This window comes from Gymnoscopelus braueri, assembly GCF_963280865.1.
Source record: "Gymnoscopelus braueri genome assembly, chromosome: 21".
In the NCBI taxonomy this organism is placed as follows: Eukaryota; Metazoa; Chordata; class Actinopteri; order Myctophiformes; family Myctophidae; genus Gymnoscopelus; species Gymnoscopelus braueri.
This window is the reverse complement of record NC_137623.1, coordinates 17,211,594-17,237,541: the sequence shown is the minus strand read 5'-3', so window position 1 is coordinate 17,237,541 and position 25,948 is coordinate 17,211,594. Positions and strand designations below refer to the sequence as shown.

Here is a 25,948-nt window from a genome sequence, read left to right as displayed (position 1 = left end):
CAGTCAGTTCCCTCCCGGCTGGCTGCTTGGGAAACGGAAGGTTCCCGGTTCAATCCCAACTCCCCCTGAGTTAGTGTTGGAAGTGTTGTTGAGCAGGATACCGAAACTCTAACTGCTCCCGTTTAGCAGGTTGGTTTCTTGGGTGGTTTTCTCTGCTGTCAATGAGTGAATGTGTGGGTGAATGTAATGCACAATGTACAGTAAAGCTTTGGATAAAAAGGCTCTACATCAATGCACAAGTTAAATGGAAGATATTTGAAGAACTCTGAAAGCCGTTCCACTTGAACGGAAAGTCTTGACTAAGGTGTCCAATGCTGCGACAGTATCCAAGGTTTTTTCGCCACTTCCTCCAAGTCATTGATCAGTTCAGCGTAGCTCTCTCTCTCTTCTCAGCGCATCGATCACGTCACCAATTTACTAAATCATTAAATCATATTACAAATTAGGGATGTTCCCAGCGATTAAATTCATTGATGTGTACCTGAGAGTTTGGAAAATGTTTATTCGAATAATTGAAAATTCATTCATTAACTTTAATTACCCCCGAAATTGAGCACATTTTGATCTATAAGGCCAAATTCCATTGGAAGCGTATATTAATTATAAAATAAATTTTAAAATGCTTGTTATTGGAATTTACTCTGCTCCCAATAATTAATTACATAGCCAGTGCGCAAAAGTAGGTCAAATCAATTATGCTGAGTACTCCAGCACAAGTCGAAACCGGTCAAAAGCACACTACTGACCAGCGAGGCAGCCGTAGGCCTACTCTGCATTATCCACGTTCTCACCTTAAAAGCTGCATGGATTATTTATTCAAATCGACTGGATCACAGTTGCAGCGGGCAGTACGAGGTAATATGGACGATTCACATCCATTTGTTTTTATTGGATGTGATTTTCCCATCGCAATGCTTTCCCATCGAAATCTAAGTACTCACAAACTTTTTCCTTTCTTTAGCTAGAGTAAGTATAATCTGAGTTCCCAGAAGTTTTCGCCAGCTCTCGCATACAAACGGGAGGGGCGAGGAAACTTCTGGGCCAGAGCCCTGGTATTTGTGGACGGGACGTAACTTACGCTCAGAATCTGAGCGGACACGCCTCTTACCGGTCTGAGAGCTGTGCAACTCATCTAAACAGTCCGACGAGAGGCAAACAGCAGTACACAACAATGGCGGCCGCAATTTCTCAAGGAGACACACTTGCTAATACTTAATTGGCATGTATTTACTTATTTTGCTTGTTAAGAGCAACACTTTATTAAGACATGACAGTAATATATGAAAATAAGTTAAAAAAAAGAAAAAAATATATTAAGAATAATAAACGAATATTCTTTTGTAAGGGGCAGCCCCGTTCAATAGGATAACGAATATCCGCGCACACCCCTATTACAAATCTCCATCTTAAAGGGAATTAGCTCAGAATGCATTGCACGTACAGTAGCTCAGGCTTTAACAATGTTATAGTAGTCAGAACTTCCTGGTTGCCCACACTGTGGAGGTTCTCCTCTGGGTCCATCACTCCTGTCAATCCTGAGGCTCTATAGGGAACATACTGTACTGACTGTAGCTTGGACTTTGATGACTGTAGCTCTGACTTTAGCAACACTATAGCAGTCAAAACTCCCCTCGTTTCAGACAGCACTATTCTGTCGCTCACATCACGTCGGAGGCTTTTGGGCCAGCTTTGTAAATGTCTTGAGATTCCTTCTTTTCGTCTAATTTGTGAACTGTGAAATGTATAAAGCATCCCAAGTACACGTACCACTGAATGTATTACACAGAGTAGCTGGTTTTGTTTTAAATGTAGTTTCTGGCTATGCTTGGTCCAAGGATCACTGAACTAGACCACTGTTTCCCAAACAGTGGGTCGGTACTCAATTGTGGGTCACGAACCAATTTTTATGGGTCATGAGTATAGTATTTATTTTATAGTATGAAATAAATAAAATATTTGAGGTGTTAATTATTATTATTTTTGTTATGGAGGGAAATTATAATGTATTTTTTTCAAAATAATGTCATGAATACAAATAAATATTAATATTAATTCCTTAAATTAGGGGGACAAACTATTTTCACAAAGAAATTGTAAAAATAGCAGTTGCAAGCTTGTAGATCGGCTATTTTCACTAGTTTGAGTCCCAGGGAGACATCAAATTTCTCTTGAGCTACTAAGGTTTGGGAACCTGTGAACTAGACTGTGGCAAGGCCATCCGGTTACGTGACTTTTATCATGTGCAAACGTAGCTCACTGCCTACACTAGGTAAGCTGCTTTCAGACACTTGGATAATATAACAATGACTTTCTGTAGAACCAGCTGGTGGTTTTACGGTGTGGCTTTGATGACATACGTTTTATCGGAAAGTTAGACAAGGGTCAGTTTGCATAATTCCCATAGACAATAGAGCTCTTTGGTGACGGTCTGATTTACATTTCATGAGTGCGTAGATGAGATAAAATCACACTCTGAAAGGCGCAAGGCGGGCGACATTTCATGGTATTTATGCATTTATGTATGTGTTGTCTGCTGGAGTCAATAGCGCTTGCGCTTTTTTTTGCCGTCTCCGGCATGAAGCCAAACACCTTGACATGGTTTCAGTCCTAATGTATTCTTTCTCCTCTACACGTTTTCTACAAAGTAACACAAGGATCTGCCTTCGCTCTTCTGCCGCACAATATGTCACTAGGAAACACTTGGGACTAGTTGTTCCCAACATTATGTCACTTGGAAACACTTGGGACTGGTTGTTCCCTAGAATATGTTACTAGTTAACACTTGGGACTGGGTGTTCCCATACAATATCAGCCCTTATTACACGGCTTGGTTGAATGCTTGATTCTGATTGGTCAATCACTGAATTCAGCGGTGTGTTATTTCTGGATAAGGACAGATGAGCTCAATAACAGACCACTGTCTAATCAAAGGCTCAGAGCACCTGCTGCACTGCTTGATTTTATGCTGTATCCAACACGACATGTCATTTACAGCTAAACGTTGCTCTCAAGAATGTTTTCAAAAATATTTGAAGCGAGAAATAGACAATGCAGTAACCGAAAATGTATTCTATTTGATCAACACTTCCTGTTGTTTTCCGAGGCGACGTATTGCGCCGGACTGACGGCCGCACCTGGCATAAATGTATGGAATACTTTCATTACCGTAAGCAAGAAAATACTTCGTTTTGCTGTTACTTTTGGGTCAATTTATTAAATGTATTTATTAAGTAGCCGTGTAATAAGCGGGATAATTGACGGCACACCGGTCATTGTTTAGAAATAAACCCCTTCAGGATGATCCTGAAGTGGTACTACCATCTGCCCCTCGCCTTGCCTGAGCTGTCTTTCACCATAAGGTCATACAGTATTATGACCTCATCCCTGCCTCACCCCCCCCCCCCCGCATCGTCCCTGCTTCTCTCACCCCTGACATTTTTAATATTACAAGGATTAACATATCACTGCATTTTCTTATTTTTTTCATTCATGAAATGAGTTACATTTTCCAATATACAGTAAGATTGCTTCCCGTTTCTTCACATATTGTTCCACTCTCAGCCAAAGGGAGAAGGTCATTTTCTCCATAGAGTCTATCTCGTTGACTACTGTAATCCAATCTTCTTTGGTAGGTGATGTGACCTGTAGCCACCAACATTATTTTATACAGATATAAGTCCCACTTACCACTTTCCCCCACTGACTATTTGTCTTATCTGCTCCCCCTCCCCTCCATCACTCCTTCCCTCTCTTCCATCCATCCATCCTTGTTCACCAGGGCTGTACAATCCCAGCATGAGTCCGTGTACCATACAGTACACGACGACATCTTAAAACGAGTGAGAACTCTCTCTCCTCCTGCTCAAGCCAGGCGTCTGCCTGCTGTCTATAAAGCCAGAACATCTGTGGGAAACCGTGCTTTCTGGAATGTCTCCCCACATGGCTGACTCAGCACTCGCTCGCGTAACAACAGGACGTGTTATGTTTGTTCTTTTTCCCCCTTTCCTTTCTCTTTTTCATGGATTTGCATGTCGAGAGCGAGAAGTGAAGTAGCTGGCGCTGCATTTAGATGAGTTGTGTGAGCTTAACTATTATGCTGTAACCTTGGGGGTTTTTAACCCATTAAAACCGGAAAAACATCCGTGTCATTTTGAAATGTAGCCATAGTTTATGCTTTGGCTATTTAAAAATAGCAGATCTACAAGCTCATTGCGCTTCACTTCGTGCTACGCTATGAGCTTGTCGATCTGCTACTTTTGAAAAATCTAGAACATTTTAATACATATATATTGTTAAAGTGAACATTTTTAACTCAAATCTTTGCTTCTTGGGGTCCCTGCGAAACACAATATTTTGAGTTGGGGGGAGGGGGGGGCGGGGTCCGTGGCCAAATACATATAGGGATCCTTGACATGAAAAGGTTTGAGAACATACGTTTTTCAGAAAACTGTTAGGAGTTAGAAGACATTTGCAGAAGCCTCAGCCTCAGGTCCTAATGCGTTAAACAAGCATTTAACCAGGTCTTAGCTTGTCATGTTAAGTTGCTGTACATGGTGCCCCCTATCAGCCCTCCGCTGGGTCCTCCTGCTCATGAACTGTGCTCAACTCATCCTCCCTTCCTTTAATTCCTGTAATGCGGGGGTGGCGGTGGGGGGGGATGTTAACATATTAACATGTCATAACAGGGTTTTCAGCTCACGCTTGACTTCAGTTATGCTTAAGATCACCCGGCCTCTTAAAGGACCATACCACCACCGGCAATTATGATTTTTCAGCCACGAAGCGACTATCGTACAGTACATACATATTGCACACATTTTATTTTCACCAAAGACATTCACATTTTTACAGAACTTGCTTGAATAATTGAGTCAATATTGGCTAAACATCACTGAACCGTTAAGAAGACATGTACAGTTAACACATTCCACACCAGAGTTTAATATCATAATGCACTCACCAGTGCCAGCGATTTATTGGTGTTTTTTTGTTTTTTTCACGTCGCCACAGACCTCGCTAAATACCTTAAGATCGCGCGTTAAACTGTTTGTAGACGCACAGGGTAGCTGTGTGAGTGGCCGAGAGAAAACCGTTTCAATCGGCGACATTCCATTTTGCAGTTGTCGCGGTTTATGTTAAACAGCGATCAGCGAGGAGAAAAACAACAACCGAGATAATGGCGGATTAGGGGAAGATTTAGAGCGACGGCGGGTGGGAACGAAAATCTCCGGATGCGGATATTTCCATATCCAGGTGTGCTACAATGAAATGTGTCACTGCGAGGGAGGCCTACAATGAAATGTGAACCTGCGAAAAAATAAATAAAAGACCACTTCGCGTAGATCTACGCGACTGGCACGCTGCGCAATTATTTAGGTTTGCATAGATCTATGCGATTGGCACGCAATGTGTTAAGAAGGACATGTACATTTGAGTATGTAAATCAATCTTTTGTCCAGGAACTATTTTCAGCCAGACTTTTCAAGTAAATCCACACGTTAAATGCATGAATTAATTAAGAAAATTACAGCAAAGTGAGTTTAATGTGGTGGATTACCTGTCTCAAGCATGTTTCTGTAGTCTCTGCAAGTGTGTGTGTGTGTGTGTGTGTGTGTGTGTGTGTGTGTGTGTGTGTGTGTGTGTGTGTGTGTGTGTGTGTGTGTGTGTGTGTGTGTGTGTGTGTGTGTGTGTGTGTGTGTGTGTGTGTGTGTGTGTGTGTGTGTGTGTGTGTGTGTGTGTGTGTGTGTGTGTGTTGCAGAGTATGAGGATGGGAGCTTGTCATCCTGCGTGAACAAAGAGTGCTTCCAAGGATACCTGCAGATTGATGGCTTCACAATGTATGAGCTGAGAGAAACAGGTGTGGTATGCAGCAAGTATGACATCTCCTAGGGTCGTGTGGTCACGTCTGATTTCGTCATTCTAATGAATGATGGACAAAACAACTATCTCCACATTAATGGTCAAAAACCTCCTAACTCCATTTGAGCTGTATTTGGGTGAAGTGATGATAACACGCATTCTGGGTTTCTGACAAATTGTATAACATTCTGACAAATTGTATAAAGTCACCATACCAACTTTGATGAGGCAGTGTTGTATTGTTTTTTTCCTTTCCTGAAAAGTTAATATTAAAGTTGGTTTCTGCCCGACAGCAGAGATATATATCTCTGCTGTCGGGCAGAAACCAGCTAACTCCAAAATTAAAAGTGGAGTTATTATTTTAAAAACGTCTTAAAATAGTGAAAATAGCCGATCTATGAGCTCGGGTCATATTGCAATGCTTTTTGAGCTTGTAGATCTGCTAATTTCACTACTTTTGTGTGACACTTTTGCATGGTGAAGTAGGGCTATAAATTATGGAAAAGACATAAAAACTAAACGTTAAAGTTAAAAATATGGAGATACAAGGTTTCTGCCCGACAGATTTTCACAGTTTTTATTTTGCATGCAACCAAAATCAGGCCTACCACCCATAGTCACATTATTTTTTGACCACCAGGGGGCAGACTAGCACTCATTAAAACTTGGGTCTCTGCCTCAGACCACAGCAGCCTTAATTTGTGTACCAGCTGTTTTATATGGACCCATTTGTCATGTTATGAGCTTCGGGTCAGAACTGCACCAGAATAGCCCCTGAATGGCCCCTGAATGACCACACATTTCCTCCTTGGAAAGCTTTAAGTTTGCCTTAATGTTTGAGTGATGAGCTAAATAAATCTCTCCTGGTGCCATCTCTGCTTTGTACTTTAGACTCTGGAGAGGTGATCCGTCTCCTCCCAGTGCCTCTTTTATCCCCCTGCCTTTTGTCTTCCCTCCGTCTCTTCTCTCCCGCACGGTTGTGATTTGTAATCCCTGTCTTGCCACTTGCAGGCAAATTGGTGGCGACCGCAGTCATCGACGAGAAGGATTCGACAGACTAGAGTGGCAGGTACAATAAATAAATAAGTAAGTGAATCAATCAATGCACACCTTGTGAAATTAAAAGAATGGGTTTGCGGCCGAGTAAATTGCTCTCTTGTGCACAACTTCCTCCCATGGCAACTGCTGCTTTGGTGACATTTAAAGCACAGGGGGCTTTCAAATCAAAGATAAAAGTTCAACGTTTTTTTTTTCTTTCTTTGTGTGTGTTTAGATTCTCCCCCACAAATTGCTAGGCTGGGGGGATAAAAAGAGCCCGTGCCTCAGAAGACCTGTGTGGTATTTCACTCACTTCTCATTTTGTTCCTTAGATTAAAGAGCCCGATTCCGACGGAATACAGGGAGCATTTTAACAGGTAAGGCACGGATGCTAAGGCACGGATGTTTCCTCGGAGGTCAAAAGATGAAGCATGATCCGTATTGAGCATTCATGCTCGTGTGGTTGGTTAGGAAGGCTCATATGGGCTCGGCAAGGCATACTTACTCGTGGATTAAAGTTCTCAGTCGCCATGAATGATTTCAGTGATTTGGATTCCAAATAAGTCAGCATGTCTTCTATGGAAGCATGCCATGCACTGAAAATAGGCTATCTTACAAGCTTATCGCAGCGCGACATGTTGTAAGCTTGCAAGTTAGCCTATTTTCAGTTATTCGTTCTTTTAAGATTAAAGTGTATTTGAAGTGGTCATACTAGCAATAGAATGCATGTTCAATTATTATAAAGCAGCACAATTAAGATACTTAGTTTGTTGGTGCAACAATGAATATGATGCTAAATGGAAGGACATAGAACTGGACCAACTGAATGTCCCTCTCCAGGCTATACTGGGTGATAAAACACTCATGAAGCAGCACATAAAAGAAATAAGCGACTGGACAAAGGTCCCCCTAAATATTTGGTTTAAAGAATGCAAAGACCAAAAAATAGAAAGAGAGGTACGTTTATTAAAATGGGTGGCATATGATAAAGACTTTCCACCAGCACAGCTGGATTCTAGATTTAAACGATGGAATCGGTACGGTATTACAACATACTGTCTGATTTCATCCAATACAGGCTTGGAGAGCTTCCAATACCTCATTGATAACCATAATCTAGAGAAACAGGATTTCTACAGATACTTGCAATTAAGGCATCATTTTGACAAAAACATAATGGTAGAGAAAAACGAAACAGACCTCATCAATATTTTCATTGATGCCTACAAAGGCAATATCACCAAAAAACTGGTATCAAGAATCTATTCGAGTCTACAGACCGCTAGGAACCACTCCACCCTCTATGTTAAACTTAAATGGGAAGAAGAAGCAGGCATAACCCTGACAGAGGACGAATGGCTGAATATATGTAATACAACAACCACTACCACTAGTTCTGGCCTTTGGAGAGAGTTCTCATGGAAGAACATGATTAGGTTCTTTATTACTCCAAGGAGAAAATACTTACAAAAAGGTACACCAGAGTCAGGGAACTGCTGGAGAAACTGCAATAAGACAATGGCTGACCACTTCCATATATTTTGGGACTGTCCAATAACCCAAAACTACTGGCTAGAGATCGTATCAGAAATCAACGCGATAATGGGTTCTGAACTTGAATGTACTTTTACCAATATTTACCTGAGTAACATACCAACCAAATTTAGCACCGCAGATAAATACCTTCTTAAAATACTACTGGTAGCCAGCAAAAAGGCTATAACCAGGAAATGGCTGGACAAAAAATCACCAACAAAGGGGGAGTGGATAGCCATTGTGCAGAACATATACGAAATGGAGAAACTAACATATTCTGTAAGACTCTGTATGGACAAATTTTGTAAATACTGGTTAAAATGGATATTACATATGAAAATGATTGTGTGAAAGACCATTGAGGATGTGGGGGGTTATATATCTGTATATATGTACAAGTACGTGAATCTGTGCTATGTGTGGAGGTATACTGCTTGAATTATTACTTTATTTATTTTATGTTACATACTTTTCTGCCTGTACTTTTTTACTTCTTGTTTGTTTTTGTTTTTCTATACATATATGCTTATATATTTTCTTTCCTACATAATTCCTTTCGGAAATATTTGGAAACCTGCTCCAAAACCCAGGAATGTATCATTGGAATAGCGACTGGCAAAAAAACATGGACTTTAACAACAAAGACAATCGGACTGAGATCTCTCAACAAGAGAACTGAAGTTACCTTAGCTTAGGATTTCTCCCCTCTGGACTGAATAGCCCTCGACATATGAGTGTAAAAATATAACTGAAATGTACTCATCTAATTGTAATGTGATGCCCAACATGACCTACCTGTTCTAAAAAAGAAAAAAGAATAAAAACAAAGTTTAAAAAAAAAAAAAAAAAAAAAAAAAGAATGCATGTTCAGTCTTCCAGAAAATCCTAATGATCTCAGATATTTCATAAAAAGCAAAAGGCTCTCGGGTGGCGCAGTGGTAAAGTCACTGCCCGCCACCACGGAGGTTGTGGGTTCAAATCCACCGTGGTGCATCCGGCTTTGTCGAGGGTCTACACGAACACAATTGGCCCGTGTTCGGGGGAGGGAAGCCGGGCCGGGCCGGGCCGGGCCGGGCCGGGCCGGGCCGGGCCGGGCCGGGCCGGGCCGGGCCGGGCGGGGCGGGGAGGGTGATATTGGTCATTGCATGTACTCCTACGGGCTGGGGGCGGCATCTGTCAGCGGGGAGTGTTGGGCGGTAGGAGCATAGATATATATAAACACTAAATGACTCACCCGCGCTGCTGGCCAATGGAGTACGACGTTGCCACATGGCGGCCATCCAGCTCGCTCATTCATAACATTATGTCTATGGTGCATGTACTATTGAAATAAACATAGCGTGCTCAATTTTCATCCGATTTTCAAACGGTTTGGTGTGTTGTAAACACCAAAGATGTAGTTATGATACTGCATACTTAATGTTATTTTCATATAAAGTCCATGATTATAATTATAAGTATGCAGTATCATAACTACGTCTTTGGTGTTTACAACACACCAAAACGTTTGAAAATCGGATGAAAATTGTGCACGCACGTTATTTCAATAGCACGAAGGCTCTACGTCCACCTGGTGGGGGGGCTCCTCACTGGCAGGTGAGTCAGTAGGATACGACTGCAGTGACAACACAGAAATGTGTGTGGGGAGGAATTAATTGGCATATCGACTAATTTGGGGAGCAAAGGTCTAACCATCTGGCGTCTGGCATTTTGTTTTAATATAAAAATGACTTTTCAGGGCCATCAATCTGCAATTTATTCAACTGGTTGACTTTATGGCTACCAAAACATCGTAACTCTACATATTGTACTAATTGTCTCCGCCAGGCCGAAGGCATGGCGAGAGAGTATGTTTTACCCCCTGTCCGTCCGTCCGTCCGTCCGTGTGTCCGTCTGTCACCAGCTAATCTCTGGCACCGTTGGCCCGGTTGCTGCAAAACTATGCACACACACTCCCTGGATGCCAATTCAGAACCTCTGCCCCAAATCTGTCACATGGGCCTGTTATAGCGCCACCATGAGGCCGATTTGTGCAAAACCAATTTCTTTATATTACTCCTACAGATTTTATCCAAACGTCATGCAAATCGGTATACAGTATCTCTACAGCCATGTGATGAACACGGATCTGTCCGATTTCCCATATTCCATCCTCATTGGCTAAGGCTGGCTTCCAAAGTTTGCAGGATTGGTCCGTTTTGAACAAAATGCCTCAAATTATGCACTCGGCTTGCGATTTCCGTGAAATTTGACACGCACATTCCCACTAGGCTGAGGAAGAAATGCCACCCTTTTAACATTGGCCTGTTATAGCGCCACCAGCAGGTCTAATCTAGCAAAACACTTTTTTGGAACACAAGATATCACATATGAGAATCAGTTGAACCGAGTCTAACTAAATGTAATGCCTCAACTCCTACAATTTCAAGTGCTTGTCAGGGTGGGGGGGTCCCCTGTTCAAATATGATGCCTTTGGGGGGTCACGGCCTGAAACGTTTGGGAACCCTTGGTATAGACAACTCTCATGAACATGAATCCAAGTTGCCTCTAAACTCATGCACATACGCCCTTGTGGTTCTGGTGCATAATTGTGGTTCTGGACTAGTTGATTCATCAGACCTCTGTCACCTCATTTCAAGAGGTACTACAGTACAATACATCTCAAAAACCCATGATCAAAGTGTCTCTGCCTTCCCAGGCAATCACATTTAGAGACTGATTGAATTATACTGATCTCTATCATCACTTAGAGCGCCATCTCTTGTGCTTGTCTATTCTCGTATATGTCTCGTTCTTTTATTTTAATTTGTTCGGTTTTGACTCCGGAGGTCTCCGTTTGATGCCTGCCATCCCCTTACACAACCCTAAAACAGGCCTATAATTATGGTCTCCCCCTGTGGTTGGTGGAAGCTACGCATCGTGCCACCAGAGTGGCAGAGATGACTGCCATGCATTTGAGTGAGCATGGCGGTTTGGCACAGTAATGAATACTTTGGTATTCAGACTCGCCCTACATCCGAGCCATTGTGACTGAACAATCAATGAATGCAATCATTTGGATCCAGATGGGACTGCCCGTGGAGTTGAGGGCGGCGTGTGCGTGTGTGCTTGTGTGCATGTGTTTTTTTGTGTAAACCCATGCAACTTTTCCGTGAGTGAAATCCTGTTTCACAATTGTGTACTGTTCATACAAGCAGAAACAAACAGTTGACACTCAATATGACCGAATTCCCTCGACAAATTTAACGGGTAGCAACTCTTTCAGGATACACACCATTATGTGACAACAAATCCACACAATACTACTACACTTGTCCTAAATACACAATCCACATGTGCAAATACTGAACTGTATATAAAAATAACATATACAAAATACATTGAAATAGTCATTGATTGTTAAAATCATGGGAAGTTAATGGAACGTTGTTCCAAATATTCTGACAATTTATACTGACATACTGTAGTCCTTTAAATCTAAGTTCCAGGCAGTACAGGACATTGCCCGTTGTTCCTTTTAACTTTTCTCTAATATTATTTTGTATTGTGTAACTCAATAAATGCATTAAAGGATTAATTGATGAAGGTTGATTTCATGGGACACCATAGGTGCACATCGCAGTGTGCAAAAAGTATTAGGCAAATAAAAAGAAATGTTCAAGCTCTTGAAAGGATCTAAGACCATGTTCACTATAAATATCTGATAATTTATTAACTGCTTGGTTTTGTCAATTGGGTAAAAATAATCACCTAACAATAAGTTAAAAATAGGCGTACAAGCTCATAGCGCGGCTATAGTCACGCTATGAGCTTGACACACACTCATGTATATAGCTATTAGCTAAAATCTAAAATGATACAAATGCTTTCCCGGATTTAATGGGTTAAGCAGCCAAGAAAGTAAGGCAGAGACAATGCACAGCAACTGTGGAAAAAGGAAGGAAAATAATTAATTCCCACAAGTATGTGAAGTGTGTCCACACTCTGTTAATCTCACATCCCTGTCCTCCCACCTCCATCTCCTAGAGATTAGTCTTGGCTACGTACGTGGCATGATATGATATGATATCCCTCACATACAGTACTATGTCAGATGCCTGACTTCCTGTTGCAGAGTACAAGATTAAAATGTGGAAACAAGATTACGGTTTGACAGGGATTTATTCCCAGTCTGTCAGACAGATCATCACGTATAACTAAAACGGAACTTGGCTCCAAATCCAAAACACTTTTATTCTTGTACCTTTTATTGTATAACCGTATATTATTATATATTATTATTATTAGTGGTAGTAGTAGTTTGTAATACCCCAGAGGTCTAAACTTGGTCCCCCCTTTCCCCTCTTTACCAAATCTCAGCAAATCGAAAAAACTTGTACATCTACTATTTTCGGCGCCAGAATAGGGGTTTGCGTGTTTAGCACACAGGTTCTCAAACGTTTTCATGTCAAGGACCCCCAAATTGATACATATTAGCCCGCGGACCCCCACAAAAGATATGCCAGGGACCCCCATGCGAGACTACTTTCACAGTGTGGTTCTATAGCAGTGATTCTCAACCTTTTTCATTTCAAGGACCCTCCGTTAGACCACGGGTCGGTCCCTCATTTGATACCATTTTAAGTATCTGGGACCCCAAAGTTCTCAGTGTTACTGGAACTCTGAGAGTGTATAAATGGAACCAAATGGACCCCACAAGGGTCCATTTGGTTAGAGACCCATTCAGAAGTTGCTGGCTTCCCTCGACTTCCAAGATCACCCCCCCCACACACACACACACACACACACACACACACACACACACACACACACACACACACCACCTCCCCCTTTATGTCCCTACCCACAATGCACTCTGCTCAAACACAGTGCAGTACAATGAGATACAAATTGAATTCCTCCTCCTGCCTTATCGTTTAGATAAATCACCCCAGACTTTTCTGTAGTGGAGAAAAGAGTGTGTGTGGGGGGGGGGGGGGGGGTGGTAGAAGATGGCAGCGTTGTGGGGGGGGGGGGGGGGATGGGGTTCTTCCCAGCAGACACGTTTCTTTTCCTCTTGAGTGCACAGCTTGTGATTCAAGATTCTTTATTGTTACATCCCCATTATACTAGTATAACAGAGTAACATCCTTGGGTTTCGGCTCCTCGACATTGCAGCAACAAGAAAACTAGCAAAAAATAAAAAAATAATAGAAGTACAAGTCAAAATAGTACGTTCAATACGAACAAAATGCAATGCGCAAATGCATTGTGCAAAACAATTGCACAATATAATGTGTGCGTGATTCCACCCAGCCTTGTTTAGCTGTGTGTGTGTGTGTGTGTGTGTGTGTGTGTGTGTGTGTGTGTGTGTGTGTGTGTGTGTGTGTGTGTGAGTGTGAGTGTGAGTGTGTCAGTAGGCTACAGAAGTACCTCCGCTGCACATTTTTTCACTTTTTTTTATTTAAAAAAAAATATTTAACATAAATTTAAAATGCAACATTCATTTTATAATGTCATACATCACAGATGACCGATGTCACAGGCTGGTCTCATGAAGTCCAGGATCCACATTAGAGCCAAGTCTGAGATCCACATCGGAGCCACAACGTTTCCATGTGGATAGAGAGGTGATAGAGAGAGGAATTTAAAGGTAAAACCTAAAACCTAAAACCATCAGATTAAAATAGAACAGAATCCCCTCACTTTTATTGTAGATTACTTACAATAGGCACATGGTGCATTATACTCCATTACTGTACTGTACTGTATTGTATGTAGGGCTGGGTGACATGACGATATGTTGATGTATAAGAACAATTTTTCAGTTGGTTATTGTTTCTAAATATCAGTTATTTCCGGTTAATCACCCAGCAGCCCTAACTGTACGTGAACACAGTGTCTCATGGTCGTGTCTTGTCTTCCACAGAGACTTCCAGTTTGGCCACATGGATGGAAACGACTACATCAACGGCCTCATCGTGGGGTGAGTGTCTTCACCAGCTTAGACCTTTACACTCTCCCACTGTCGTCTTCACGTAGCGCCTATACCTCAGGTTACCTACTGTAGGCCTGTGGTTCTCAACCTTTTCAGGCGGCGACCCCCCAAAATAATCATATTTGAACTATGGAGCCCCCACCCTGACAAGCACTTGGAATTATAGGAGTTGAGGCATTACATTTAGTTTGCCTCGGTTCCACAGTTAAATATTGTGAAAATAAAATTTTCAAATGTGTTGCCTCTTTCTTATATGATATGACTATTTGGCCAATGTTGGACCAGTTTTTATAGTATAGTTTGTTGACCTTTGGTCTTTTTTCAATTCATTTATTTTTCATTAATTCTTTAGGTCTTAAAAGTCCTTAAATTGTCACTTTACTGTCATCTGGGGATCCCTCCCAAAAATCATGTGGGGGTCCCCACATGAGGAAGGAGGAAGCTGCTGCTTCCTCCAGGCATTGTGTCAAATGTTGTCTTGTTTATTGTGTGTGTTCTCTTGTTTATTTTAGTATCTTTTACTGAGTGCACAGCACGTTGGTTCAACACTGTTGTTTTAAATGTGCTCTATAAATAAAGTGGATTGGATTGGATTGGATTGGGTCCAGGCCCACAGGTAGAGAACCACTGACCTAGGCAACTCGTATGCGTTTGGCGGTTGTCTGGCTGGCTGGTTGTCTGGCTGACCGGTTGGCTGGCCGGTTGTCTGGCTGACTTGACTGGTAGAGCTGGCTCTCTGGGGCCCATTAAAGATGTATTCTCCTGGAGCCATCAATAATACTGACGGGCCGTCGTTTCATTTTTCATGTTAGTGCTCTTGGTGCAATCTGGACACAACGAGCACATGAGCACACTCCTGCTGTCTCCACTTTGCGCGAGAGCAGGACATGGAGGGGAATGTCGAAAACTTTTGAGGAACAGCTTGTGTGTGTGTGTCAGTGTGTGTGTGTGTGTGTGTGCGCACGTTTGTGGATTAAAGCTTTATTGGATGTGCACTTTAATAGCTTGTCGGAGAGCGGTGCTAATGATGCAGCGAGCCCTGCTAGCATGGCGTGCGGACCGCCAGGACCAACCGCTGGGGTGTCACGCTCCGAGGGGCTCTGCCGTTGACATCCAACACTTTTAATTAGACAAACCCCCGTCAGCCCCACAGGCCCAGCTGAGCCAGGGCTTGTGTGTGTGTGTGTGTGTGTGTGTGTGTGTGTGTGTGTGTGTGTGTGTGTGTGTGTGTGTGTGTGTGTGTGTGTGTGTGTGTGTGTGTGTGTGTGTGTGTGTGTGCGTGCGTGTGTGTGTGTGTGTGTGTGTGTGCGCGCACTGCATGGGTGTGCGCCACTGTTCTCTCTACCAATACGCAATATCTACTTACAGTATGTACGTTTGTGTGTAATTATGTATGTGTTTCTGTGCGCACGCTCCCCTGACTTGTGCTTCATGCAGCGTGTGTGCAGTGGTGGAAGAAGTACTCACATGTTTTACTTAAGTAAAAGTATCATTATCGCAATGAAGAAATACTCTGTTACGCGTGAAAGTCCAGTATTCAAAATGTACGCGTTGGCATCAACATATACTTAAAGTACCAAAAGTAAAAGTACTCATTATGCAGAATGTCACATTTCACAGCTATTACAAAATGTATAAAAATCTTTTGAAAATAGCCTATCTACAAGCTCACGGCGCGTTGTGAGCTTGTAGATCGGCAATTTTCAAATATCCTAAATATATGTAATGTGGTCAATGTGTTGCAATAATCTCAATCTACAAAGTAACTATAAAGTTTTCAAATAATTGTTGTGGAGTAAAAAGCACACTATTCAACTCTGAGATGTACTGTAGTGGAGTAGAAGTAAAAGTATTAATATGGGAAATTCTCCAGTAAAGTAAAAGTACTTGGTTACTTTACACCACTGTGTGTGTGTGTGTGTGTGTGTGTGTGTGTGTGTGTGTGTGTGTGTGTGTGTGTGTGTGTGTGTGTGTGTGTGTGTGTGTGTGTGTGTGTGTGTGTGTGTGTGTGTGTGTGTGTGTGTGTGCGCGCTCGCGCGCCACTGTTTTCTCTCCACCAATATGCAGTATCTATGTACGTTTGCGTGTAATTGTGTGTGTCTATGTGTGCACGCTCGCATGCGTGTAGCTTATGCTCTGTGTGTGCGTGTGTGTGTGTTGCTGCAGAGGATATGATTTAAGTTTTACGGTGTTATTGTTTGTATGGAGCACACTACCATGGACACACACTCCTGAGCTCAGTGTATAATTAAAGAGCACTACGCTGGTGTGTGTTGGAACCCGGTCAGTGGATCACTCCACGGCCAACGGCTGAATTTATTTCATATATCGTTCTTGTCGGGCAGAAACCTCTTATCTCCATGTTCTAACTTTTTAAGTTTTTTTCCGTTTTATGTTTGGTTGCGCTCGGGTGTTGCACTCTGAAAATAGCAGATCTACAAGCTCACAACGCGTCGCGCTGCAACGCGCTGTGAGCTTGTAAATTGGCTATTTTCAGCATGCAACCAAGTGTAAGATCAGCCATTACGACGCCATCAAGGCACCGTCAAAATACATTTTAGTCGACTAAATCAACTGTAGATTTAGTTGACTATAATCTTAAGATACTTAGTTGACTAAAACTAGACTAACAGTGAAACATTTCAGATGTCTAAAATATGACTAAAACTAAATGGAATTTGATTCAAAAGACTATGACTTAAAAAAAAACTAAATCCAAATTTGCTGTCAAAATCAACACTACAACGCACTACTTGATCATACTACAGCGTCACACAAAAGCAATGTAGCCGATCCATAAGCTCGAAACACAGAGCGAAGCAACGCGTTTTGAGCTTGTAGATCTGCTCAGTGGTGGAGAAAGTACTCAAATGTTTTACTTGAGTAAAAGTATCAATACCGCAATGTAGAAATACTGTGTTACAATTAAAAGGCCTGTGTTCAAAATGTTACTTGAGTAAAAGTACAAAAGTATCAAAAATGTACTTAAAGGAGAAGTTCACCCCAAAAATTACTTATTTTCAATCAATTGCACAACCCATGAAGCCTTGAAGTCATGTTTCTTTTTTTTTTTCTTTTTCGCATTCCTAAGCCAATAATTTGATTCCCGTGTCCTACCGGCTAATGTATCTGGTAGGAGACACAAACTAGATTATTTGTGTCTCCAATACCGGAAATACACCCGGTCAACAAATGATTGGCTTAGGAATGCGACAAAAACCAAAAAAAGTCCATGAATTCAAGGCTTCATGGGGTGTGCAATTGATAGAAATAAGTCATGTTTTGGGTGAACTACTCCTTTAAATGTTTTGAAAATAGCCGATTTACAAGCTCACAACGAGTCACATCGCGACGAGTTGCGATGTGACACGTTGTGACACGTTGTGTGACACGTTGTTAGATCGGCTATTTTCAAATAGCGTAGGTATAAAAAAGGGCTAAAGTGGTTAATGTATGTTTTATAATGTAATAATTTATATCTGCAAAGTAACTAGTAACTAAACTTTTCAAATAATTGTAGTTGAGTAAAAGTACAATATTTGCCTCTGAGATGTAGTGGAGTAGAAGTAAAAGTATAGACAATTGGAAATACTCCAGGAAAGTAAAAGTACCTCAAAATTGTACTTAAGTACAGTACTTGAGTAAATGTACTTAGTTACTTTACACCACTGGATCTGCTACTTTTGCAACAACAAAAACATATTTGAATCCTGCAAAGTAACACTTTTGGACATATGAGGTTTCCACCACAGACAGAGACGATATGATTATAATTTTTCATTTTCAGCTAGTTATAAAAGCAGCAATTAGCCTTAGTTTCATACAATCTGTAGCCTGCCCCCCAGGATTAATTTGCCCTCCTTTTGACGAACAAAACCCTGGCCCTGTCAATGGCCGCTAATTCCCTCCCTTTGCGCCCCAGAAATAAATCTGATATAGCTCTTTAGCCCACCTCCCTTAATCACCCAGATTACTGAATTGAATACCAAGGACCTCAATGGAAACAAGACCGCAAGGACTTTTTTTGAACAGACCTTTTAGAGAAAGTATTTTAAATGTAAATCTGGTGTTTACATTTTTTTTTGCCTAATTAAATATTTAATCAATCAAAAAACTGCTCTGTTGCAGTGGTCATACTTCGTGCATAGCAGTGATGGAAAAGGTACTCACATGTATTGATACAAAAGTATCAATACTGTAATGCAGAAATACTGTGTTACAAGTAAAAGTCCGTTAATCAAAATGTTCTTGAGTACAAGTACAAAAGTATTGGCCTCACAAATTATACTTAATGTACCAGAGGTAAAATAACTCGTTACGCATAATGTCCCGTATCACAAGTTATCATAATGTCTAAAATGTATAAAAATCTTTTGAAAATAGCTGATCTAGAAGCTCGCTTGTAGATCAGCTATTTTCAAATTTAATTTAAATTTAAATAGGGCTGAAGTGGTTAATGTATGTTTTGTAATAATAATCAAAAGTAACTGGTAACTAAAGTTTACAAATAATTGTAGAGTAAAAGTACAATCATTATGTCTCTGAGATGCAGTGGAGTAGAGGTAAAAGTATAAAAAGATGGAAATTCTCCAGTAATGTAAAAAAATCTCACATTTGTACTTAAGTACGTGCAGTTGAGTACATGTACTTAGTTACTTTCCACCACTTGGTGCATATAGCTACTCTACCCGCCCCTCTCATCCAGAAGAACATCAGGATTTATTAAGAGTTATGTGCGTGCCGTGCACTGCATATTCTGTATGTCGTGCACACATACATTACACACACTCAGAACACACAATCTCGTGTGTCTGTTTAACATTTTTTGATTAACAAACTGACTTTGTGGGGTTGCGTTGAAGCTCAAGGGGAGACATCATTCTATCGTGACTGAGCCGTCCGCGGCTCCAGGATCCTCCCGGCTTGAGCGACTGTTGAATTAATAACCGCCACCCTAATCAACAGCGTTGGACAGCCAATTAGATAGTAGCCTATAGAACATACAGGGCAACTGGCGGCCCAGGGGCCACATGCGGCCCCCACCGTCACTTAATGCGGCCCGCAGGTTAATATCAGAATACTGATATATTATTGATTTCAGCTGTTACAATTCCAAACATGCAAACATGACCCGCTTTAATTACTTCAGTCTGTATTAGTAGCTTAATGACTAGTATTACAATTTCTATTGTCTGTTTTATGTCCAATGTATTTGTATTAGTTCATAAAGCTAACATTAGTATAACTAAATGCATTTGAAATTAAATAAAATGTTACTTTTCAGGATTCCAATTCAAAAATAGCAACAATAGCCGATCTACAAGCTCAAAACGCGTCGCATGCGACGCGTTTTGAGCTTGTAGATCGGCTATTTTTGCTACTTTTGTGTGACATAGAATGGCGAAGTACGGCATTCATTTTTGGAAAAAATTTTAATATAGAGATAAGAGTTGTCTGCCCAACAGTATATGCAATTTGGCCCTCTTGAGTGAGTGTGGAAATATAGTGGCTCTCTCCATCATCAAAGTTGCCCACCCCTGGTGTAGAATTATACTCATCTCAACTGTTTCACCTATTGCTGTAGCAACACACATGAAACCTTTAAGGATGATAGGACTTGGCCATACACATTTTTTCAGCCATGAGGTTTTATTTAGCTTTAATCCATGCACCATTATCAGTTACATGGCAGCTATTTCAGTGGGTCAGACTGGAAAGTGCAGCGTCTGTCAGCATTCATTTAGATTAAAAGTGTATCGTGTATGAGGGACAGTATGAATAGATGCCCCCCCCCCGGCAGCCTCTCACAGAGGTGCAAGGTTAATGCATATTTATCTTCATAAGACACCATCTGTTAGAGCATCAGATGGAATGGGCTGTGTGTGCATGCAATGTGTGTGTGGAGCTGGGAGCACTCCATAGACTGTAAAGCGGGAGCGGTGACGTCAACCATTGGTTTCTACAGACCCGTTTTGAAGCCACTTTTTCGGCGAATTCAAATCCGCCATCTTGGAATTACCGCTCTTGAAAAGTAGCTGGAAACGACAGTGGAGGCGGTTCTACACTCAGTAGAACCAGTAGAAGCCCTATAGAAACATACCCTACTTTATCATTCATTTTGAAATTAATGGGACCATAATTTACCAAACACATACCATGATAATTGAAAAAGAATACTTTAAACTAGCGATTGAAAACAATGTATTTATGAAAATGTAATAGAATCAAGTTCAGTCAGACAATTCTTGGATTTAAAAAAATATTTATTGAGCATAAATATATAGAGCATAAATATTTAAAAATATTTGACGTCACGGCTCTGTCTCATTTCATTCATTCCCTGTAAGCATAAATTATAATAAATGATTTGCCAACTAGATTTCACAGGGAATGGGAATGAAATAGACCCCCATAAGGGAATCATAGAAACGGAGCCCACTGGTGGATGCTGGGGTGGTGGTGGGAGCAGCAGCAAGAGCAGCAGCATAGCAGAGCAGCAACATGGCAGAGCAGTAGCAAGAAGAATGAGCTGTGAGCAGGGAGGTTTAAATAACCCGCCCCATCAGATGGAGAGAGCTTGTGACTGATCAGCTGGTCAGGTGCTCTGGAGTTGTCTGCCTGAACATAAAGTCCGGCCAAAAACTCATTCACTTGAATGCAGTAAAAATGCTTCTGCAATCAGCAGGAAGGGAAATAGCTAAATCTGCTGGGCCATTATTTTAAGAACTGCATGCCAATAATGACTTCATATTAGGACTCAAATGCAGCGGAGCTTCCTTGCCGCCTGGAGTGTGTGTGTGTGTGTGTGTGTGTGTGTGTGTGTGTGTGTGTGTGTGTGTGTGTGTGTGTGTGTGTGTGTGTGTGTGTGTGTGTGTGTGTGTGTGTGTGTGTGTGTGTGTGTGTGTGTGTGTGTGTGTGTGTGTGCGTGCGTGCGTGTGTGTGCGCTCGTGTGCGTGCGTGCGCGTGTTCAGGGGGCCATGATGACTCTTGTTTGTGTTGTTTGTTTGTGTGTGTGATGTGAACTGGGACAGTGATGGATGTGTGTGTGTGGTTTGTGTGTAATTTGCTGCTGGGTTGAGCAAGACCACAGGGACATGAAGTCTGTGTGTGTGTGTGTGTGTGTGTGTGTGTGTGTGTGTGTCTGAGCTAGGCTGTGGTGTTGTGCTAGATGAAAGAGCAGAGAGCATCTGTGTGACCTTGTGTGTTATCTAACTTCCGTTGTGTAATTCCTTGGCCAATTGGTGTGTGCCTGGGTGTGCGTGCGCGCACGTGTGTGTGTATGTATGTGTGTGTAGCCTATATGTGCATACGTGTGTGTGTGTGTGTGTGTGTGTGTGTGTGTGTGTGTGTGTGTGTGTGTGTGTGTGTGTGCGTGTGCGTGTGTGCGTGTGTGTGCGCGTGCGTGTGCCTGCCTTAAGCTGGGATACAGAGTTGTTCTCCTCTGGCCTCACTTCCTGTCAGCTGCAATTCATAAAGGTCTCTTTAACTGTGACATCATCACAGACCCTCCAAACCACTGTTACACACACAGATGGAAACAGTGGTGGTTTTACTTTCGTAAAAGTATCAATACTGCAATGTAGAAACACTCAGTGGCGTAATGGAGGGGTAGCAAGCGATGCACCGCGAGGGGGCCCCCAGCAGGGGGGGCCCAACCCGCCCTTAGTGTTTATTAAAAACTTTTTACAGTCTGATACAAACAAGAGCATGTTGACTAAATTGAGTTTTAGAGAAAAATATAAACCTTGAATTGTGGTTAAAAACTAAATTAAATGTAATTGAAAAGATGGTAGGCCAAAATCACGAAGGTTCCATAACAAACACCAGGCTGTCACCTGTCACCTGACTACAGAAGCAGTGTACGTAGTCACGTAGCACACGCATGGCAGCGCTTGATTCAAAATGAGTACGTGGAAATATCTCAGTGGTGCCCAAAAGCTGCTAGAACAGCAGAGGTAAAAACTAAATATAGCAAAACTACCGAAAATGGCTTCAATATAGTGCATCCCGCACGGGGCCCCCGCGGGATGCAGTTAATATGGAAACGAACGCTGGTGACAGGTGGAGGTGGACGCCGGGTATGAAGACCAGTGGTGGAAAGTAACTAAGTACATTTACTTAAGTACTGTACTTAAGTACAATTTAGAAGTATTTGTACTTTACTTGAGTATTTCCAATTTCCAATATTTTCACTTCTACTCCACCACATCTCAGAGGCAAATATTGTACTTTTACTCCACTACAATTATTTGAAAACTTTAGTTACTAGTTACTTTTTAGATATAAATTATGATATTACAAAACATACATTAACCACTTTAGCCCTATTTTATACCTAGGCTATTTGAAAATAGCAGATCTACAAGCTCACAACGCGTCGCTTTGCGACGCGTTGTGAGCTTGTAGATCGGCTATTTTCAAATATTTTAGTACTTTTACTTTTGGTACTTTAAGTACATTTTGATGCCAATACTTTTGTACTTTTACTCAAGTAAATTTTTTATTTTGGATTTTTACTTGTAACAGAGTATTTTTATATTGCAGTATTGGTACTTTTACTTAAGTAAATAATTTGAGTACTTTTTCCACCACTGATGAAGACGCGGATGCACCGGCTGTTGCTCTCCCACCGAGGCAGCCTCAGTGTTCAGGGGAGCCTAAATACTGAGCTGTACATGTAGCAGCACCAGCATGTAGTCTAGCAACTAGGCTACCTATATTTTCTCTACTGTCGTGTGTTATGTCTAGACAGAGCAAAGATGTCACACAAGTACAGTGGTGGAAAGTAACTAAGTACATTTACTCAAGTACTGTACTTAAGTACAATTTTGAGGTATTTGTACTTTACTTGAGTATTTCCAATTTCCAATACTTTTACTTCTACTCCACTACATCTCAGAGGCAAATATTGTACTTTTACTCCACTACATTTATTTGAAAACTTTAGTTACTAGTTACTTTTCAGATATAAACTATGATATAATGAAACCTACATTAACCACTTTAGCCCTATTTTATACAAAGGCTATTTGAAAATAGCAGATCTACAAGCTCACAAGGCGTCGCAGCGCGACGCGTTGTGAGCTTGTAGATCGGCTATTTTCAAATATTTAGTACTTTTACTTTTGGTACTTTAAGTACATTTTGATGCCAATACTTTTGTACTTTTACTCAAGTACATTTTTAATTCTGGACTTTTACTTGTAACGGAGTATTTTTATATTGCAGTATTGGTACTTTTACTTAAGTAAAGAATTTGAGTACTTTTTCCACCACTGAGAGCTGCTCACATCAGACACAGCGTACGACTGAAAGAGCGACAGCTTGGTGCGTTTTCCAATGTTTGTTGACATTGCTCTCGGAATGTATCTCTCCCCTGTCTCAGTACCGGGGAAAGATTATTTTGCAAAATGGAAATGATCAAAAATAGACTGGGGTCTGCATCTATTCATGACAAGACTGAACCATCTAACTTGTCCATTGAATCACCTGCTGCATCAATTGGATTTTTCCGACCTTATATAGGACTCCGCCTTAACCCATTGAGACCTGAAGCCGATTCTACATGTCTCCTAAATCTCAACAGTTTTCTGAAAAACGTTCGTTTCTATATCAGTGGTGCTCAATATTTTTCATGTCAAGGACCCCCAAAATTATATGTATTTGGCCGTGGACCCCATCAAAATATGTTGTTCCAGGGACCCCCAGAAGCAAAGATTTTAGTTAAAAATGTTCGCTTTAAAAAATATATATATTCAAAGATTTGCACACATTTTCACGAATTTTCAAAAATAGCAGATCTACAAGCTCGTAGCGCGGCACTTGGTGCCGCGCTATGAGCTTGTATATCTGCTATTTTTGAATAGCCCAAAGTGTAAAATAATGCTTTTTAGCTCAAATCTAAAAATGAGACAGTTCCAGGTCTCAATGGGTTAAAAGAAAGCACTAATCATATTGGTAAGTCAAATGTACAACGTGCAGCGCTTAGGGTTCATTTGTATATACCCTGCATGCTGTGTTTCATGTAATGTATGGTTCGGCATTGGGCCGACTGCAGTGCTTTCTGACAGAATGTGACAGCTGATAGTGTGTGGTGCAGAGGGCTTGCAATGATGATTAGCCGGCTCTAATAATAATAGGCTAGTTGCAAAGCACTAATTATAGTACTTTTGATCAGGTGTTGTTGTTGTTGTCTATCGATGCACACACGCAGTACGCACATTATGCATGCCATCTGCTGGTGTTTGAGACACAGACACACTTTCCTTAGGAGGAGTGGAGAAAAGTTTCCTATGTATCTCCGTTTGGAGCAAACATGTAGTAGCGTGTTGTTGCGATGGACCATATGGGCTCATTGGGCTGTGTAATACATTTACCGCAGCCAGCACCACCTCCATTGCCATTTGCTAAAGGGCCCCCCACCCCCCTCCTTGCATCAGTAAAAGTACAAAATACACAATGCGACACAAAGGTCACAATGCAACACATTGTGAGCATGCAGATCAGCTATTTTCAAATGGCCGAAATATATATAGGGCTGAAGTGATTAGTGTGTTTTGTAATAATCAAAATCTACAAATTAACTAGTAACTAAAATGTTCATATAATTGTAGTCGAGTAAAAGTACAATATTTTCCTCTGAGATGTAGTGGGGTAGAAGTGAAAGTATTGAACATTGTAAATACTGAAGAAAGTAAAAATACCTCAAAATTGTGCTTAAATACAGTACTTGAGTACATGTACTTAGTTACATTACACAACTGGAGGGCAATTACGCTGCAGAATATAGACCCAAGTCACGTTGCCTTTCATCCATGGGGAAAAAGATTGTGTCTTTGGGGGGAAAACAAAACAAAAACATAAACAAAAAACACCCCACCCACCCATGGGAACAAGTAGTGTTCGCGGCGCCGAGAGCTATGGAGTTTTTTATCTCTGTTCGGCACTCCCTGCGCGTTACGATGTGTTCTTTAATATTCTGCTGCTCCTTCGTTCCCATCTAACAGTGTCGCGCTTCGAGGATAATGCTGTGTTCGTAAAGGCCTTGATGTCAAGACGGGTTACAATCTGTGTGTGTGTGTGTGTGTGTGTGCGCGTGTGTGTGTGTGTGTGTGTGTGCAGTGGTGGAAAGTAACTAAGTACATTTACTTAAGTACTGTACTTAAGTACAATTTTGAGGTATTTGTACTTTACTTGAGTATTTCCAATTTCCAATACTTTTACTTCTACTCCACTACATCTCAGAGGCAAATATTGTACTTTTACTCCACTACAATTACTTGAAAACTTTAGTTACTAGTTACTTTTCAGATATACACTATGATATAATGAAACATAACCATTAACCACTTTAGCCCTATTTTATACATAGGCTATTTGAAAATAGCAGATCTACAAGCTCACAACGCGTCGCGATGCGACGCGTTGTGAGCTTGTAGATCGGCTATTTTCAAATATTTAGTACTTTTACTTTTGGTACTTTAAGTACATTTTGATGCCAATACTTTTGTACTCTTACTCAAGTAAATTTTTAATTCT

At 41.2% G+C, this 25,948-nt stretch overlaps 1 protein-coding gene across 1 annotated transcript in view; it reads left to right on the top strand.

Annotated features, from left to right (window-relative positions):
* Positions 1–14,402, top strand: part of LOC308076901 (protein disulfide-isomerase TMX3-like) — a gene marked incomplete at its 3' end in the record, with an annotated part of 28,639 nt that extends 14,237 nt beyond the window's left edge. Inside the window, exons 7-10 of the mRNA XM_080417418.1 lie at positions 5,759–5,857; positions 6,871–6,910; positions 7,230–7,274; positions 14,342–14,402. Of these exons, the coding sequence (XP_080273544.1) occupies positions 5,759–5,857; positions 6,871–6,910; positions 7,230–7,274; positions 14,342–14,402 (245 nt within the window). The remainder of the gene's footprint in view (positions 1–5,758; positions 5,858–6,870; positions 6,911–7,229; positions 7,275–14,341) is intronic.
* Between the last annotated feature and the right edge of the window lie 11,546 nt (positions 14,403–25,948).